We start from the raw sequence: 19,199 nt of genomic DNA, 5'->3' as shown, positions 1-19,199 counted from the left end.
GGTTGGACCTGATGAATCTTAAGGTCCCTCTAACTGGTACATCCACGATTCTGAGGAATAAAGGATAGTCTCAGAGCGGACAATCCAGTGGGGGAAATGAAAGGCGTGCGTGACTTAGTGACATATATTTGTTGTGTGTAAGTTCCAAATCCAAGTTTTAAGGCTTTGATGGTCAGGAAGGCTGCATGAAGAAGAGGACCCTGACTTCAGTGCAAATGGGGACGTGGGGTTGGGGGAAGAGCTGGAACACCACACGGGCAAGATGTGGTTCCTGGCCCATCTCTGGTGTTTGACCTGGTGTGAGCAGGTTTGAGTGTGAGGTGGGAGCACTGAGCAGTCCCTGGTCACTAGTCTGGGCCAAGGTTGCCCTCCTGGGAGATCTGGGAGCTGGGGGAAGTGGGGGAGGTGGTTCTGGTCACTGTCTTCCTTCATCCAGTGTGGGGACGACCTTCGCCAGGACATGCTGACCCTGCAGATGATTCGCATCATGAGCAAGATCTGGGTCCAGGAGGGGCTGGACATGCGCATGGTCCTCTTCCGCTGCTTCTCCACTGGCCGTGGGAGAGGTCAGTAGGGAGTGGGCGGGGCGCTGACTGGGCAGCTGGCGTGGGGGGCATTCTTGCTTACTGCCCTTTTGCCATTCCCTGACGAGAACTGTGTGCTTCTCCAGAAAAATGAAAAGGACAAGATTATCCCATTAGAAGCTGTGGAATGACATTAAAAAAAGAAGGCAGAGGAGAGAGACTATTATAAAATAAAGCAGGCTTGGAGACATAACCAAGCAAACCGTGGAGACTTTGGATCCCAATTCTAACAAACCAACTGTAAACAGATACTTTTGGACACAGTTGGGGGAAACTTGCACGTAGACTGGGTTAGATCAGATCAGAGAATGGTCGTTGAATTTTTGGATGTGATAATGGCATGGTGGTTGTGTCCTTGCCAGTTATACTTGAAATACTTATGAGTGAAATGACATGTATGGGATTTACTTAAAAATACTCCAGCCGCGAATGGGGTAGGGGGAGGGTGAAAGAGAAGAGGGGGAAGTGAAATAGATGAAACAAGATTAGCAAAGTGTTGATAATTTTTGAAACTGGTTTTGTGTGAGTTCATGATACCATTTCTTTATTCTTATATGTATTTGAAAATCCCATAGTAAAAGTTAAAACAAAAAAGGATCATGGCTATGAGCTGGGGGGACCAAGGAGTCACAGCATGGAGTATGAAACCAGTTCCCTTTATTATCAGACTTTGTCCAAATGTCCTAGAGCTTTATTTGTAGGGAAGCATCCGGCAAAGCTCTTGGAGTCCTCTCCTGACAGACGCCTTGTCTCTGCTCTGGAGAGTGACTTGATGTCTCCCCTCACAGGGATGGTAGAGATGATCCCCAACTCTGAGACCCTGCGCAAGATCCAGGTGGAGCACGGGGTGACCGGCTCCTTCAAGGACCGGCCCCTAGCCGACTGGCTGCAGAAGCACAACCCTGGGGAGGACGAGTACGAGAAGGTAGGATTGAAGCGTGGGGGTGAAGCTGGGGTGGGATGTGCGTGACTCTGGCACACTGTGTTCCCACAAGGCCCACACATGCACAGAGAAGACAGCTCAGCTGTATTGGGAGGAGAGAAACACTCTTGGTTGACTGGTGCCCCCAGATGTCTAGAGGTGGGTCAAGTGACTTTTGTAAGCTGACCAAGAACATCCCCTGGTATCCAACTGGGAAGCCTTCACTGAGTTCCGCTGGCAGATTGAGTTTGGAGGAGGGGACCCTCTTAGTCACGATCCTATCCAGGTCCTCCCGTGTCCTGCGAGGAGTCCAGTGGTGCTTTGCAGAACAAGAGTTGGAAGAGACTTTAGAGATCATTTTATCCAACTCTTCTTTTCATAGATGTGAATTAAGACTCACTCATTTGTTCCCAGTTATGGAGCTGGTTTGTGACAAGCATGTAACCGGAAGCCAGGATTGAGGATAGATATGAGACAGAGATGATAGAAAAGGTAGCTGACCTTCCTCAGGCAGGGCTGTACTGGGTGGTAGGGCCTTGGTGACCTGCTGTGTTCTGGGGCTGGTCCACAGCTTCATGGCTTTTGCCTCTGGGTTAATTAAGTTTAGGGGAGAGAATAAATCATAATAACCAAGCTCATAAGAGAATGACCATAAACCAGAAGCGACCCATATACTAACTTATATTGATCAATGGCTTTTATCCCTGAAGGAGAACCTATGTGGGCAGCCAAATTACAATCAGAATGTTGTTTAGTGAACATGTAATTAGATGATCTTCTGAGGCCTTAAATGTTTGCATTCCCCAGGGTTTAATTCCTGGCCTGCTGTGCTCTTTGTACTCTTCTCGTGCCAGCTCATCATCTCTTATTACTTTACCACCCACTTGCTGATGACTTCCAAAGCCATTCCCTCTCCCCTCTCTCACCTCCCGATTGCTGGACCTCTCCTCTTGTGTTTCACCTGTATGTCAAACTCAGTATAGGCAAAACCGAGCTTTCTGTCTCTCCTTGTCCTCTTGAAACCTGCTTTTTGTGTTTCCTGGATGGTTTGACTCTCTCTGTGCAGTCACCCAAGACAGAGCCATGAGTCTTCTTGATGTTTCCTTCTGCCTCTCCTCTGCTTTACCAAGCCCTGTTCCCCAGATGTCTCTTGAACCTGTCCTCTTCTTACCATTTCTTAAAGCCATTTGCTTTCTGTCCCCTGAACTACTGGACTGCCTCTCCTCCTTCCATTACCATCCTCTGCTTGATTTCAGAGTCTTTTAAAATAAGGTGCAAACTGCTTATGTCACTCCTTTGCTCTCAGTTCTTCAAAGGCTCCCTGTGTCCTAAAAGATGAGTCTGTCATCCACAACATTGCCGCAAGGCCTTTTGTAATCCAGCCCTGCCTGCCCCTGTGGTCTCATCCACTGCACCTCCCCATCTTATGATAATTTATGCTGTAGTTTAGGGAGCTGCTTGCATTTCTTCAATACCTTTAGACAATAGTATTTCCTTTGCCTGGAAAGCCCTTTCTTCCCTTTCCCACCCCTCAAAACCCATCCTCTGTATGTTGTAAATGTTAAGGTCCTCTACCCTTGGAAAGGAGTGATATTGTTTCCTCCCTCCCTCAACCCTACATACTATTTATACTAACACGTATTTTTCAGGTATTAAGCAGCCACCATACAGAAGCACTGTGCTTGGTGCTGGAATTATGATTACTCCTTGCCAGTATAATAAAGAGTCATAATAAATATTATAAAAGCTTGTACAACAAGAATACACACAGAGGGCTTCCCTGGTGGCGCAGTGGTTGAGAGTCTGCCTGCCGATGCAGGGGACACGGGTTCGTGCCCCGGTCCGGGAAGATCCCACATGTCGCGGAGCGGCTGGGCCCGTGAGCCATGGCCGCTGAGCCTGCACGTCCAGAGCCTGTGCTCTGCAACGGGAGAGGCCACAACAGTGAGAGGCCCGCGTACCGCAAAAAAAAAAAAAAAAAAAGAATACACACAGAGAGAAACTAACTCAGTGTCTCAATGTTTAATATCAGTCTTTCAAAAATAGCTCTCAGCTCTTCTAGTCTTTCTGTTAGAATGATGCTGGTAGTTTCTTATGGTGCCTTCCAGGAGGAAAGAACTAGAGATACTTGTCTCTTGGCCACCTACTCAGCAAACCAAAGTACCTCCATCCTATAAGTGAAACCCCTTAAATCAGGAGAGCTCTCTTTATCCAGTGAGACTTCCTGCCAGTAAGCAGCCAACACCCTGCGTAACTTAGGTGATGAGACTTTAGTTACTTACTCTGTGGCAGAGTACAGGCATATAGCTGCTTTGTAAGTCAAAATAGGATGCCTTTCAGGTAGAAGGAACATCTGTGACATGAAGACAGGTTGATGGAGATGGTCAAGACTGGGAGTTGATGGGTTATACTTACTGAGTGGTTTCTTTTCAATTATATATTTCCCTATCATAGAAATCATCTCTTTCTTCCAGAAGGTACATTCTGTGATTTCTTTACAAACTTTCTATTCTTAACTTCCTAGCGATTAGTCAGCTGGTTTAATTTAACAAGTAGCCAGGGGATTTCTGTGTGTAGCTAGTTTTTTGGGGGGGTTTTTTTTGTTTTTTTTGCAGTAGGCGGGCCTCTCACTGTTGTGGCCTCTCCCATTGCGGAGCACGGGCTCCGGATGTGCAGGCTCAGGGGCCATGGCTCACGGGCCCAGCCGCTCCGCGGCATGTGGGATCTTCCCGGACCGGGGCACGAACCCACGTCCCCTGCATTGGCAGGCGGACTCTCAACCACTGCGCCACCAGGGAAGCCCTGTGTGTAGCTAGTTTTGAAGTAGGCCTGTGGAACAGCCAAGAGGCTGCTGGGAGATAAGATCCCTGGACCCTGGGAAAGTGAGAATACTAAGTTCTGAGTGAATGGTGCCTGTAGGGGCTCAATGGGGAGGAGTCAGTGCAGGCTGGTAAGATCTGGGAAAGGTGTGGAACTCAAGGAAGGTCCTTGAAGGCTGGGTGGAAGATTGCAGAGGGAGGTGGGAAGGGCATGTGTTCTATGAAGATTTCTCTCATTCCCAGCTTTGTCCATTCTTACTTGGCTGTGACAACTGTTGCCTCTGCTGATGAGTCTTTCTTGAGTTCTTGGGAATTCCAGAAACCTCACAAAGAGGATTTAGAGGATGAAAGGTGTCTATTCACTAATTCCATACATTTTTACTGGAAAGGCAGATAAGGGGGCAAACGTTGACCAGATAAAATAAGGTAGATCCAACCCCTGACTCCCTCCCCTCCTGCTTGAAACTCAGAAATTGCTCTAACACATTTTACCAACTGGAGATGTCTGATTTTCAAGTGTAAAACATCCCTTAGAAGTGTTAAGCTGCCTCAGCTCTTCCTTGGAGTGAAGTGACTTTAATTAGATTAGCATTCATCTGTTACCAAGAACAGTGCAAATGGGAGTCATACGGGGGGCAGGGAGAAGGACAGAAGAATTCCGAGCAGGGTCAGGAAGAGGCCCTTAAGTCAGTTGCCTCAGTGCTGTGCTTGAGTTAAGGTCACCACAAACAGCTGGGAAAGTTGTAAACGTCAGAGTCTTCCCTGATTATGGGCTGGTCAAGTCTGGGCTCCCGGATCAGTGCACTGTCTTTCCAACCAGTTTCCCAAGGAGAAAGAAAGGTGCAGAAGGTGGTGAATTGCAGATAACATGGTGGAGATATACCTATAAGCCTTCCATCTCCTTTTGCCCCATAAGATACGAGAGAAGTTTCTGTGTGCATCAGTGTGTACGTATGTGATGAAGGCTGAACAGGCGGATGTGAGAGCTGTTGGACTCATGAGAGAGGGGCAGGGCTGGCTGAATTCAGTCTGGCTGTGCCCCTGGGGTCTGTCCACACCAGCTTCATGTCCCCTTCTCCCCTCTGCCTTCCTTCTCCCAGGCTGTAGAGAACTTCATCTATTCTTGTGCTGGCTGCTGTGTGGCCACGTACGTCTTGGGCATCTGTGACCGTCACAATGACAACATCATGCTGAAGACGACTGGCCACATGTTCCACATAGATTTTGGCCGTTTCCTGGGCCACGCCCAGATGTTCGGGAACATCAAGCGGTAAGTGGTCTCCTGAAGCCAGGATGCGCGTGTAGGCCCGGGAGGTCAGCGGAAATGGTTCGGAGCTGGAACACGAGCCCGTGATGGGAGGGCCCGCGCTGCAGAGTGTGGTCCCTGGGCTGAGCAGCTTTGGAGAAGAGAAGACTGAGAAAGAGGTCAAGTCCTTTCAGGGCCTTGCAGAAGAGGGCAGGCACCAGCCATTGGCCCTCCCTGCTGAGGACTGAGCAAAGGGAAATGAGCCCAAACCACAGCAAAAGGGAATACAACTAGATATCCAGGGACAATATCACTAGCTCACAGGCAAGGAACCAATCAATGAAGGATGTGCTTGGGGATTTTTTAAGATTAAGGGAGGAAAAGAAAAACGAAAATGTTAGAGGAGCCACATCTATCCATTTCACACGGGTGTTGAGGGATGAGGAAAACCATCCCCTGATGCAGCCCACAAAGTGGGCTTCCTCCTTCATGTTGACCTTCTACCTGTATGTTCCCCTTGGCCCAGGGACCGTGCCCCCTTTGTCTTCACCTCGGACATGGCGTATGTCATCAACGGGGGTGACAAGCCTTCCAGCCGCTTCCATGATTTTGTTGACCTTTGCTGCCAAGCCTACAACCTCATTCGCAAGCACACCCACCTCTTCCTCAACCTTCTGGGCCTGGTGAGGAGCTCCATCCCTTTCTGAACCCCTCCTTCTTATCATCTGGCACCATCTTTAAGACTCCCTTGTCTTGCTTCAAAGGATTTCTGGAGATCTACTTCTCTGAGCCCTAGGTAAAGGCAGGGCTCAGACCACCTGGGGACAGTGGTGTCTGCAGGTATCTGACTTCCTGCTCCAGCCCCCCCAGTTCCTGTGGACTGCTAGCCACTGCCCACAGCATCTGCCTGCCACCCTCTAGAAGGGTTAGGGAGCCTAGCTGTAGAAAATCTTGCCTTATGGTAAGGAAGAAGCAAGAATTCCTGGTTGTTACAGGCATCCTCTCTTCTTCTTTGCTCTTCTAGATGTTGTCCTGTGGGATCCCTGAGCTCTCAGACCTGGAAGACCTCAAGTATGTGTATGATGCCCTGAGGCCTCAGGACACAGAGGCCAATGCCACTACCTACTTCACCAGGTAAAACTCTCCGTACGAAACAGTGCTGCCCACTCTGGGTAGTTAATTTCCAGGCTGCTGGATTGGGAAGAACAGGGCTAGGGAAACAGGAGAGGCTTAGCTCTGGTGGCAGAGCTTAGAGTTGACAACATGGGTCAGTGGTCCCAACTTTGCCTTTGACTTCGGTAAATCATTTTACTTCTCTCAGACTCAGTCTCCCATCTGCACTTGGGTGCTGACCTTTATATAGAGGTACTGCGATCCCCTACTTGCATTATCACCATGTCTCGGTCAAGGATTTTGTCTATGGGGCAATGTATAGTAGGGATTTTGTACTAGTTTTTAGCTCTCTGGATCAGAACGTTTCCCTTGTCAAAACATGGAATTCCATGGTTCTGTTTTCCCATATTTGACGTTCTAGACACACTTTGTGTGAAAGCAGGAAAGTGTCTGTATACTAATGTCTACTGTTTTTTGTTTTGCGGTACGTGGGCCCTCTCACTGCTGTGGCCTCTCCCGCTGCGGAGCACAGGCTCCGGACGCACAGGCTCAGTGGCCATGGCTCACGGGCCCAGCCGCTTCACGGCATGTGGGATCCTCCCAGACTGGGGCACGAACCCGTGTCCCCCGCATCGGCAGGTGGACTCTCAACCTCTGTGCCACCAGGGAAGCCCCTAATGTCTACTGTTTTGTCCATTATGCACCCTTTTTGGAACTTAGCGAACTAAACTTTCTCTGTTGGGTCTGATATAGTACCTTTCCTTTTGAACTAAAATCTCTGGATTGAGCTTTGTTTGGTGAGGTTCCATTATACTGAACCTTGAAACTCAGTTTGACAACAGTATTTAGACATTTACATGGTGAGCCCACGGTGGCGTCCCTAATTCCTTCCTACCTTGGTTTAATTGTCTTTGGGTCAGGTGGGCAGTGGGGAGAGATAAGACCCCAAGTTTCACAGAAATAAACTGTATGCTGATCATTGTGTGCAATCATGTACTCTATGAGGATATCACACAGGGAAAATGATCTGACCTGAGCTGAGTATTAGTCTCAGGTGTCAGGGGATATTTCTCGAGATAGCTCTGCCAGGCAGTGGGGACTTGGGTCCGTGGTCACATCCTTTTCTTCCCATCCTCCTTCAGGTTGATTGAGTCCAGCCTCGGCAGTGTAGCCACAAAGCTCAATTTTTTCATTCATAACCTGGCTCAGATGAAGTTCACAGGCTCAGACGACCGGCTGACCCTTTCCTTTGCTCCCCGAACACACACTCTCAAGAGCTCTGGCCGCATCACTGATGTATTTCTCTGCCGCCACGAGAAGATCTTCCACCCTAACAAAGGCTACGTAAGTGTTTTCTCTGATCTGACCCTCCTTTGCTCCCCACTGCCCCAGCTTGTTGGGGTTCTGACTGTTTCTTCCCTTCCACACTGTGGGTGCTGGAGTTGACTGAGCACCCTGTGCTGGGAGCAGTCACACACCCCTTCCTTCTCCACTGCCCAAGTGGCCGGCCTACAATCAGGGAGCTGAGTTGGATGGCTGTTCCCTCTGAGTCAAGGGTCTTGTGAAACAAGGATTCTTGTTAATCTTTGCTTTCAGTTTGCTGCATATGTATATTATCTTTGTCTCCATTAGAGACATTTTTATCCTCTTCCTTCTGGAAAGCGTAACTCCTCCAACACATGTGTGTGTGCGCGCACGCACACACACACACACTTCTGTCCCCTCACCTACCCCCTTCATTGGGTGTAGAGGGTTTGGCAGGGAGTATTCTCTAAGATTTGGATTTTGCAGATTTACGTGGTAAAGGTGATGCGAGAGAATGCTCACGAGGCCACTTACATCCAGAGGACGTTTGAGGAGTTCCAGGAGTTACACAATAAGCTGCGGCTGCTCTTCCCTTCTTCCCTCCTGCCCAGGTATCTGTGGCCTTTACTCTCTGCACTGAGGGATACTGCGGAGGGAGAGCGGATGGGGGCTGGGCAGGACTGCGGGAGTGAGATACTGCCCTTTGGAGAAAAGACCTATGTCCTTGGTTTTCTCCTCCTGGCAATGAGTTTGATGACAAGTGCTCCCCCTGCTGGTCATGCTCTTCTGAGGCTCTCAAGAGGTCTTCCTCCAGCCTTGAAAATAAGCTTGGGTCCACCTGCCAGGAGAGCAACCTGGGTCTAAAGGCAGGGGATTGACTGAATCTGAAGATTTTTCGAAGTTTCTAATCTTCTAAAGAGTAAAAGTATGTTTCAAATAGATAAACAAAATGCAGTGTATATACAAAATGGAATATTATTCTACTGTACAATTCCACTTACATGAAGCACTTAGAGTAGTCAAATTCATAGAAACAGAAAGTAGAATGGTGGTTGCCAGGAGGGAGGGGGAGTTGTTTAATGGGTATATAGTTTCAGTTTTGCAAGATGAAAAGGGTTCTGGAGATGGATGGTGGTGATGGTTGCACAACAATGTAAGTGTACTTAATTCTGAACTGCACACTTAAAAATGGTTAAGACGGGGGAATTCCCTGGTCGTCTAGTGGTTAAGACTTCCCCTTCCAATGCAGGGGCTGTGGGTTCAATCCCTGGTCGGGCAGCCAAGATCCCACATGGCTCGAGGCCAAAAAACCAAAAAAAAAAAAAACTATAAAACAGAAGCAATATTGTAACAAATTCAATAAAGACTTTAAAAATGGTCCATATCAAAAATATATATATTAAAATAATGGTTAAGATGGTAAATTTTATGGTATGTGTATTTCACAACAATTTATAAAAGCGATTTTTCAAATGAATTTTTACCTTGATGGGGAAAACTGGGGGCTCCAGAGCCGCTGAGGCACCTCTGGAGAGCTGTAGGACTCTGTTCAACAGTTTGTTTTTCTCATCCGGTGTCCTAGGAACTGTCTGGTGTGAGATGCTGCGTGTGTGCCCTTGGCACAGACCTGGGGAGCTTGGGGAGGCATGGAGTCCGGGAAAGGTCCCTGGGAATGGAGGCTGGTGAGAAATGCAGATCAGGTGACTGAAAATGCAAGTGAAATGTGACTAAATCCTGTTGCCTCTTCATTATCTTTCCCCATCTTCCCCCTCCTGCATCGCCACTGCCCACCTGCCGTGCAGCTTCCCTAGTCGCTTTGTGATTGGCCGCTCACGGGGAGAGGCGGTGGCGGAGCGGCGGAGAGAGGAGTTAAATGGCTACATCTGGCACTTGATCCACGCAGCCCCTGAGGTGGCCGAGGTGGGTGGCTGCCTCTGTTCCTGGCTGTCCCTGGCGCTGGTGGGGGGTGGGGGATGCGGACGGAAGCGGGTGGCAATCATGGAGGGGACTTGGCTTTTCTGGGTCTGTGTGCAGAAAGAGGTGGGTGGGTCGTGGCTCCAGCCCCACGGGGCTATGCACAGAAATGCAGTGAAACACAAACATGCAGCTGGCACGCGGAGAGACATGTCCGTGTTAGGTGCTTGTAGTGAGCAAGAGCCTGAGGAAATGGAAGGTTTTGAGCAGGTTGAGTGTGTGTATCCGCCTAGATTTTTCTTTAAACAAATGGTCCTATAATGGGCATAAAGACAAATACAGTCATCCGGAGTCCCATCAGCCTAAAACACCATCTGACCCCATTTCCATGTTTCCTTCCTATTTATCCATATATAAATGTGACTTTTCTAGTTTTGTAGTGGTCATAGCTTAAATATGATGCTATATTCTGTTCTTTTTTCACTTAAGTGTTTATAGTAAGCATAACTTTAACTATGTGTACCAAATTAATACACCAACTTGCAATACCGTAATGTCTTTAACCATTCGCTTCTTGAAAGATATTTAGATCATTCCCCTCCCCCCTTTTTTCACTCTTAATGCTAGAGTGGGTATTTTCACACATTTTAGTTTTTGGTTTTGTTTTCCCTAATTGCTTAGTAAACATTCTCAAAAGTAGGATTCATGGTCTTTGTCCAAGGCTGGGTCAGGCATTAGTTCCCCGACCAGGGATTGAACCCTGGCCTGCCAGCAGTGAAACGCCAAGTCCTACCCACTGGACTGCATGGGAATTCCAAGAACAGACTGCTTTTGCCCCGATGTGACCTACTTTTATTTGATTTTTTTTTCTCTTTTTTACACTTTTGTATTATGAGAACTTTCAAAACATATAGGAAAATAGAGAAACAGTCTAATGAATGCCTGTATGTCCATCACTTAAACAGTTATTATTTTGACGTGTTTGAGTCATCTCTTTTTTATGAAATATTTTAAAGTAAATCACAGACATCGTGACTTCTACCCCTAAGTACTTACTATGCATCTCTAAAAAACAAGGACATCATCTTACATAACTACACTGTCATTATATCACCCCAAACATAGTCCATATTCAAAATGTCCCTGTCATCTCCAAAATTCTTTTAACAGTTGGTTTGTTTGAGCCATGACCCAAACAAGAACTGCAGATTACATTTGGTTGTCACATTTCATAGGTCTCTTTTAATGTGGAACAGTCCTTTTCCTTTTTTCACTGGGCCATTGTCTTACTGAGGAATGACCCTGTTTTCTGATTCCATTCCAGTGTGATTTGGTGTACACCTTCTTCCACCCCCTGTCCCGGGATGAGAAGGCTGCGGGCACCAGCCTGGCTCCCAAGTCCTCAGGTACAGTGCCTTCTCTGTGACATTTCTGCCAACCTCTCTGAACCATTCCCAAAGGTCATTTTTCCTGCCCCTGCCCCTTCCCAGTTCTCTTTCCTTGACTCGTCTCTGTTCCTTTGCTTACTGGCTAGAGAATCTGGTTTCCCACTCAGGCTATGGGTCCACAGCTCCTTGAGCAATTCCCCAGGGACTGGATATGCTTACACACTGGAATTGGATAGACGCCCCCAACCCGACTCTGCGTCATGTTCGCGGATGCCACTTGGCAGATCCCCGATGGGGTATCAGGACTCTGACGTGGAGTTACTGGCGGGGGGTTAAAAGAAAACAGAAACGTCTGCCTGGCACCAGATGGGGACGGGGCTGGCCTCATGACCTTTCTCAGTTTCCTTTGTCCCTACAGATGGCACATGGGCCCGGCCGGTCGGAAAGGTTGGGGGAGAGGTGAAGCTGTCCATCTCCTACAAAAACAACAAACTCTTCATCATGGTGATGCATATTCGGGGCTTGGTAAGTGCATACACAGTCCTCCTTTGGACCTTTATCTTTCTTCTGGTACTTTTCTGACTGATCCGACCTTTTCTGCCCCCCTCTCGTGAGAGTAACCACAAAGATTACTGAATGAATACCCAATGGGCCTGCTACCGTGCTAGGCCTATGGTATGACCAAGCAATACTAGACACAGCTTCTTACTACCTGTGGTCTTTGGCAAGTAGCCCAATTACCGTTAGCCTCGTTAAAATGAGGATAATGTTAGCACCTATCTCATAGGGTTGTTATAGGGATTAAATGAGATAATGCATGTAAGAGCACTTGACATAGTGCCTTGTATCATTATTATGGTGATTATTATAAGGGAGAGGCCCAAGGGGCTTATTTCCTGGTTATAGAGGTAAGGCAGCCATGTGACATCCTTCAAGCATAATCAAGGCAGAGTATAATCACTAAATTTTTGGTATGATTCTAAGAACCTTGTGAGTGGAAGGGGAAGGGAACTCTTATTGAATACCACGATGTGCTGGACTTTTGCAGGTTGGGGCATTAGTATGTAGCAGGAGGTACATGAACTTTGGAATCAGAGAGATCTGGGTTTCGCTCTTACAGAATCATTCATTCATTTTATTCAACAAATCTTCATCAACTGCCTACCGTGTGCCAGGCACTGATACATTATCTCTGGATACAAGGGTAAACAAAATAAAATCCCTGCCCTCAGGGAGCTTACATTCTAGTAGGAAGAGGCAGACAGACAAATAGTTAAGTTAAATATATGGCAAGTCAGATAGTGGTAAGTGCTCTGGCGAGAAATAAAGCAGAGAAGGAATACCGGGGTGGAATGAAGCTAGCAGCAATTTTGCAGTGTTCAGGGAAACCCTCATTGATGAGGAGGTATTTGGGCAAAGGTGGAAGGAGGTGAGGGAGGGAGCCATGCATATACATCTGAGGGAGGATTGCTCCAGGCGGAGGGAGCAGTTGAACCCAAAAGCCCTAGTCAGGAGCCTGCTTGGGGCATGTCAGGAACCGCAGGAGGAGGCCAGTGTGGCTGAAGCCCCTGCAGCAGAGGGGAGAATAGCAGATGGTGAGGTTGGAGAGGGCAGACCAGAGCCTTGGTCCCACAGTCTAGAGCGTGGCTTCTCCGTGAGTGAGATGGGAGCCCTTGGAGGGTTTTGCGCAGAGGCGTGACAAGATCTGACTTAAGTTTTAAAAGGATCAGGCTGAGTGAATCACTAATTGGCTGACCTTGAACAAGCAACTTAATCTCTCTGACTCATTTCTCTACCTCTTAGGGGTTACTTGGATCAAAATAGACAAAAGATATTGGGCAGAGATATCTGGGGACATGATGGTTCATTCAGAACAGACCAAGTTATGGCGTGCCCTGAGCATTCGTATACAAAGTATAGACTGGATATCATAGGCAATCTGATGGATGTTTTAGGAGGACACCTAACGTTACCGTGGTAGGTGTTTCTAGCAGAATGCAGTGGGCTGGGAAGCATAAATTATTGTGCATTGCAAGAAGCTAGGTGTGGGAGAAGAGGGTCTGGATCAGGGAGTGATCACAGGTTTGGTGATAGAGAGACAGATAGAAAAACCTTCATCTTTGTTTTTTTGGTTTTCATTCCCTTCGTAGCAACTGCTCCAGGATGGGAATGATCCCGACCCCTATGTCAAGATTTACCTCCTTCCTGACCCTCAGAAAACCACTAAGAAGAAAACCAAAGTGGCCCGGAAAACCTGCAACCCCACCTACAATGAGATGGTATGTGGGGAAGGTGCTGGGTGGGGCTGGGGTTGGCCGACTGTGCCGGTTTGTAAATAAAGTTGTATTGGGATGTGGCCATTACTATTCATTTAAGTCTTGTCTGTGGCTGCTTTCATGTTGTAGCAGCTGGGCTGAGTCATCGTGACATAGATCAGAATGTATGACCTATAAAGCCTAAAATACTTCCTATTTGGCCCTTTATGTAAAAAAGTTTGCTGACACTTAAGGTAGGGATTCCACAGCTGCGGCATGGTCTGTGGGGAGGAAGAGCCTGCTGGTCCTTTGCTGATAATGAGCTGTGGCCCCAATGACAAGCCTTCATTTGCTTGAACTCTGAGCTAAGAGCAGGGGTCTTTATTTATTTTTTATTTATTTATTTGGCTGTGCCAGGTCTTAGTTGCAGTTGCAGCATGCATGTGGGATCTAGTTCCCTGACCGGGGGTCGAACCTGGGCCCCCTGCATTGGGAGTGTGGAGTCTTATCCACTGCGCCACCAGGGAAGTCCGCCCAAGAGCAGGGTTCTTTAAGCTTCCCTTGGGCTCTGTATGCTTTCTCTATTCCCTCGGGCTCTGTCTGGTTGGGGAGGTAAAGTGGTCTCAGCCAGATCAGATCACACCACCACAGACTTAAGCATCTCCCCCTTCCATGTTCCCTCTCTCACTACTTCCCTTTCTTCCCAATTTTGCATTTGCAGCTGGTATATGATGGAATCCCCAAGGGAGACCTCCAGCAGCGGGAGCTACAGCTGAGTGTGCTGAGTGAGCAAGGATTCTGGGAGAACGTTCTGCTGGGGGAGGTGCACATCCGCCTGCGAGAGCTGGACCTGACCCAGGAGAAGACCGGCTGGTTCGCACTGGGATCTCGAAGTCATGAGACTTTATGAGCCCAGTGGAGCCGTGGCCCAGGACCCCAGGCTCATGGCAGAGCTGGAGGAGAGGACTCTCCCTGCTTGACTTGCCCCTTCCTTGTGTAGGGGCAGGGCCCTCGGTGGGGCTTCCCTCTGTCCCGGCGGATCGGGCCTCCGTGGTAGGAGGCAAGGAGGGTAAAGATGCTCTCTGCTATCCGCTCCTCTGCAGACTGCATTTGGGTTGGTTGTGATGAGCAGCCCCTTGGAGGCTGTGAGGGTGCAGCAAAGTTTTAAGTTTACCTTGTGTCAAGGGAGCAATGCCTGGTTTGAGGTGTGTGGGGTGGGCTGTAGAAGTAGCATTTGGGGGGAGGGTGGGTGGATATCTTTATTTTTATTTTTAAAAAATGAAATAGTAACGTTGTCCTAACTGGACAGGAAGCCTTGTGAGAAGGGACTTACATGTGCCTCAGAAGGCAAAAGAGGAATTGGACTTTTTGTATGATTGAGGTTCTTATTGGACTTTTCCCTAGGATTTTGTTTGTTTGTTGTTTTTGCATTTCTATCTATAGGAATTATTTGGGGAGGGGCCCAGTGGGCCCTCAGTTAGTGCCCTCCGTCTCTGAGGCAGGTCAGGAGGGACAAGGAGGGCTGCGTGTGCTGGACTGAGGCCTGCGCCACTGGGCCTTTCTGATTTTGCCTCCAAAGGAGAGCGATGTGATACCTTCGTGTGTAAGGAAGGGCGCTCCGTATGGAGGTCTGTAGAGGACCTGTGTTCAGGGACCTGGGCTCTTTTGGGGGGAGTTTTTCCTCTCGTCTTCCCCTATTTTGCTAGGACTTGCCCTGAATACTGTCTTCTACCCCTCCATTCAGCTCTTCCGGGGGTCATCTGGTCCCTGTGAATACGCCTGGGTGCTCCCCCATAGGTCTCTCCCTTCATTTTTCTCTGGTGGGATAAACTGCTGCCTCGGCCCTTAGGTTTGGTTTCACCCCAGGGTGTCTTGGCCCTAGGAATGGGCCTCTAGGCTGCAGACGTCAGCGTGGCTGGCTGTTGGGTGGTTTCTGGGAAGCTTTCCTCGTCATCCACCACTCCTTTTGTTTTGCTGCTTCTCTCCCAAACTCCATTTCTGTCACATTTTTTTAATAAGAATTTCTCTCATTCTATGGGGCCATAAACCTATTTTGTCTGGAGCCAAAGGGATGCCCCAGCTGAAGAAAAGGGGTGCGGGTGGGGAATCCCATCAAAACTGTTGTTTTTGCCAGTGATTTTCTTTGGTTGTGAGGAGGCTGGATTGAGCTGAGCTGGAAGGGAGAGACTGGGTCTCTGATCTCTTAATACTCTTCATTCCCTACCAAATGGATTTGAAATTCACTCGTGCGCTTTACTCCGAAAGGTTGTCTTCCTAGAAAAAAGGAGAGACTTTGAATTTGATATTAACTTTCTAAGTTGGCTGGTTGTGCCCGGTGACTGGGGAATGGAGTTAAGTGGGGATACGATGTGGACTGTCCCTCCCCAGCTCCAAGGATCAGAAATTCCCCCTTTCGCTGACTCATTCCATAACTAGAGAAAGAAGCTCCATTCATTGAAGCCACAGAGCAGCAAGGAAGTTGAAACTTTTAAATTTAAAATGTAAAGGATAAAGCTGGCTGCTGTGGGCAGGGGTTAGGGGAGTGGAGAACAGAGGTGGAACTTCTCTAGATGAATGGACCAGAGATGTGTTACTGGCTTTTTGCCTGTAGCTCATTTTACTTTGACCCTCTATGCCCCTGTTAAAGAGAGAGGTCTGTGTACTGTACCCACATCCCAGACATCCTTTTTCTCCTACTTTCTCTGGAATTGTATTTTCTAATAAATGATGTTTAGAAAAACAAAACTATCATTTTCAAGATTCGTTGATGTTTAAATGTCTAGATTAAAACATCTGATGTACAAGATGAAGATAATAATGATAGTAGTGTTTCTACAAATGGTAACTTTTATATGCACTGGTGTGGTGCACCGGGCATTTCACACGTGTCAGCTAAATCTTTCCTTAAAACAACTTGATCAGGTGAGTATTATCATCCCCAGTTTACAGATGAAGAAACTGAAGCCCAGAGAGGTTAAGTAATTTGCTTAAGGACATAGCCAGTCGGCCTTGGCTCTAGAATTTGAACCCAGGTTTATTTGACTCTTGAGTGTTTTAATATACATGATGTCATTTTTCATTGCAACTACCCTGGAAAGTAGACATGGCTCATTTGTTAATTCTGTCAACAAACTTCTACTGTGCTTACCAGTGTTACCAGTGCTACCAGGTGGCGTGCCTCCATTCATAAAGAATACAGACCTTGGAGCTGGGCCCTGGGCCCTGTACCAGGTAACTGGCTGTGGGTTACAAAGATAAATTAAGATAGTTCTCTGCATTTAAGAAGTTTACTGCCTAGTGATATTTAACTAACCCCATTTCATAAGAGAAGGAACAACCCCTGAGATGCCATGCAACAATTACGTTGTTAGAGCAGAGCTGTAGCCCAGAACTGAACCCCAAGTGGAAGCTGGAGGTGACATGACCCTTGTTCAAGCAGTTTACCCAGAAGTTTTCAAAACTCTCCGGTGTGGAGTCATATTTCATGCTGGGAAGTTTTGTGGGGTTTCCAAGGGACTTTTAGTAATAACAGTAGTAAGTGATAACCTACCTGCTGTGTTTCTAAGTGGTTTTGAGGTGTCACTGCAGTTCTGGGCAAGTCCCAATGGACCTTTTAAAAGTTAGAACTTGAAACCGGCAAGAGTCTTAGTTAAGGAAATTTCTTGGCCAAATGGGGTAGAAATCTGAACCACCCAGAGGGAGTGGGAATGAGGGAGCCGGGGAGTTGGGGGAGAGGGGAGGGGATGCCCAGGGAGAAGAGAAACAAGCCCAGGAGACTGGATTTTCTGCGTTCAAACAGAGGTGGTAAAAATGAAGTAACTGGACTTGTTAGGATTTAGGAGCTAAGGGTTAGACTGGACTTGAAAGGTCAAAAGCGAGGCAACATTTTAAGTTGGGAGGTAATTCTGGTGCCTGGGGACTTGTCTGAGGTGTCTGTCCACAACACTAATGGCCTTCTCTGGGTCAAGTGAGTACCAGGCACTGTGCCTACTAAGATGACAAAGGTGTGGATCGCGTCCTCAAGGAACTCACAGTCCAGCTAGGGAAGCAGACATGGAAACAGATGATTACAGTGCTGTGTCTCAGGGACGGAGGTTGAAAAGGGGAGGGGTGGGCAGGCGGAATGGGAGCTATTTGAACTGGGTTCCATCAGAACTCTGGATTTCATTCTTAGTGTGACGGGGATGCCATTACAAGGTTTTGAGAAAGGAACTGCAGCACTCTAATTTATGTTTTCAAAGATCCTTCTGGCTGCTGTCTGAAGCAAGAATGGAAGCAGTAGTCTAGGAGGGGAATGAGAGTAGCATGGGGATAGTGAAAGGTAGTTAGAATCTGGATATATTTTGAAGGTAGAGCTGACAGGATTTGCTGTTGGATTGGATGTGCGGTTGAGGCAAAGAGGAATTGAGGATGACTCCTAAGTTTAGGGGCTTGGCAACTGGATGAAAATGACTGTGGGGGCATTATGGGATGGGGAAGATGGGCTTGGTGGATCACAATTAAGGGTTTTGATCATGGTAAGTTTGAGATGTCTGGATATCCAAGTAGAGAAGTAGGAGGATGGAATCTGAAACCCAATGGAGGGGTCCGTCTGGAGTTTAGAAGTGGAGGTCAGCATTTAGTTGGCATTTAGTGCCATGGAACTGGATGAGATCACCTAGGTTAGAGAGGCTAAAAAGAAAAAAGCCACAGGTGACTGAGCTCTGATACAGGTCAACATTTAGAGGAAGAGGAGGAGTCGCTGAAATTGTAGGGAAACCAAGGGAATGGTGTCATGGGAGTCTAAAGAAAAGTATTGTCAATATCCTAGGGCTGCTGTAACAAAGGACCACAGACTGGGTGGCTTAAACAACAGTCTCACAGTTCTGGAGGCCAGAAGTCCAAGATCAAGGTGTCGGCAGGGTTGGTTCCTTCTGAGAGTTGAGAAGGAGAATCTGTTCCATGCCTTCTCCTAGCTTCTGGTGGTTTGCTGGCAATCTTTTGCATTCCTTGGCTTGTAAGTACATCATCCCAGTCTCTGCCTTCATGTTCACACGGAGTTCTCCCTGTGTGTGCACATGTGTCCAAATTTCCTGTTTGTGTTAAGACATAGTCTTGCTGGATTAGGGCCCACCGTAATGAGCTCATCTTAATTTACAAAGACCGTATTTCTAAATAAGGTCACATTCATAGGTACTGGGGGATTAAGACTTCAATATCTTTTAGGGGAGTGCACATCAACCCACAAGTCAGAGAACTGGATTTGGCAAAATGTTCTTAGTGATCTTGATGAGAGCTGTTTTAATGAGTGTTGGGGATGAAAGCCACATTGGAGTAGGCTGACGACAGAATAGGTGTGGAGAAAGTGGAGACTGTGAGAATAGACAACTCTCGAGAAATTTTTGCTGTAGTGGTGTAGAAACTCGGAGGTGCAGGAGAGATTTTCTTTTTTTTTTTTGTTTTTTTGCTTGTTTGTTTTAAGATAGGTGATATTAACCCATGTTAATGTGAGTGTTCCACCAGCTTAATGAATAAACATTGTGAAACAGTCTCGGTGTAGGAGATGCAAAGCTGCTAAGGAACTATCTAGGGGGACTTACCTGGTGGTCCAGTGGTTAAGATTCTGCGCTTGCACTGCAGGGAGGTGCAGGGAGGTGCCTGGTCTGGGAACTAA

General features: G+C 47.5%; 1 protein-coding gene across 5 annotated transcripts in view; it reads left to right on the top strand.

Annotated features, from left to right (window-relative positions):
• The window catches only part of PIK3C2B (phosphatidylinositol-4-phosphate 3-kinase catalytic subunit type 2 beta), a 61,600-nt gene extending 45,309 nt beyond the window's left edge, over positions 1-16,291 (top strand). For 4 of the 5 annotated variants that reach the window (XM_027082709.1, XM_027082712.1, XM_027082711.1 and 1 more), the window contains 12 exons: positions 437-566; positions 1,373-1,509; positions 5,426-5,595; positions 6,098-6,254; positions 6,596-6,705; positions 7,827-8,028; positions 8,476-8,600; positions 9,792-9,909; positions 11,228-11,309; positions 11,710-11,816; positions 13,442-13,570; positions 14,268-16,291. In XM_027082709.1, the coding sequence (XP_026938510.1) occupies positions 437-566; positions 1,373-1,509; positions 5,426-5,595; positions 6,098-6,254; positions 6,596-6,705; positions 7,827-8,028; positions 8,476-8,600; positions 9,792-9,909; positions 11,228-11,309; positions 11,710-11,816; positions 13,442-13,570; positions 14,268-14,456 (1,656 nt within the window). In that variant the 3' untranslated portion in view covers positions 14,457-16,291. Of the gene's footprint in view, positions 1-436; positions 567-1,372; positions 1,510-5,425; positions 5,596-6,097; positions 6,255-6,595; positions 6,706-7,826; positions 8,029-8,475; positions 8,601-9,791; positions 9,910-11,227; positions 11,310-11,709; positions 11,817-13,094; positions 13,269-13,441; positions 13,571-14,267 lie in introns of those variants that run through there. The other variant, XR_003427944.1, reaches the window with a different exon arrangement.
• Positions 16,292-19,199: the final 2,908 nt, after the last annotated feature.

The sequence above is a fragment of the Aethalodelphis obliquidens genome, unplaced genomic scaffold (assembly GCF_003676395.1).
Source record: "Aethalodelphis obliquidens isolate GAN/ISIS:26980383/991018 unplaced genomic scaffold, ASM367639v1 scaffold48, whole genome shotgun sequence".
NCBI classification, from domain to species: Eukaryota; Metazoa; Chordata; class Mammalia; order Artiodactyla; family Delphinidae; genus Aethalodelphis; species Aethalodelphis obliquidens.
Note: the sequence above shows the minus strand (reverse complement) of the source record. Positions and strands in the feature narration are given on the sequence as shown.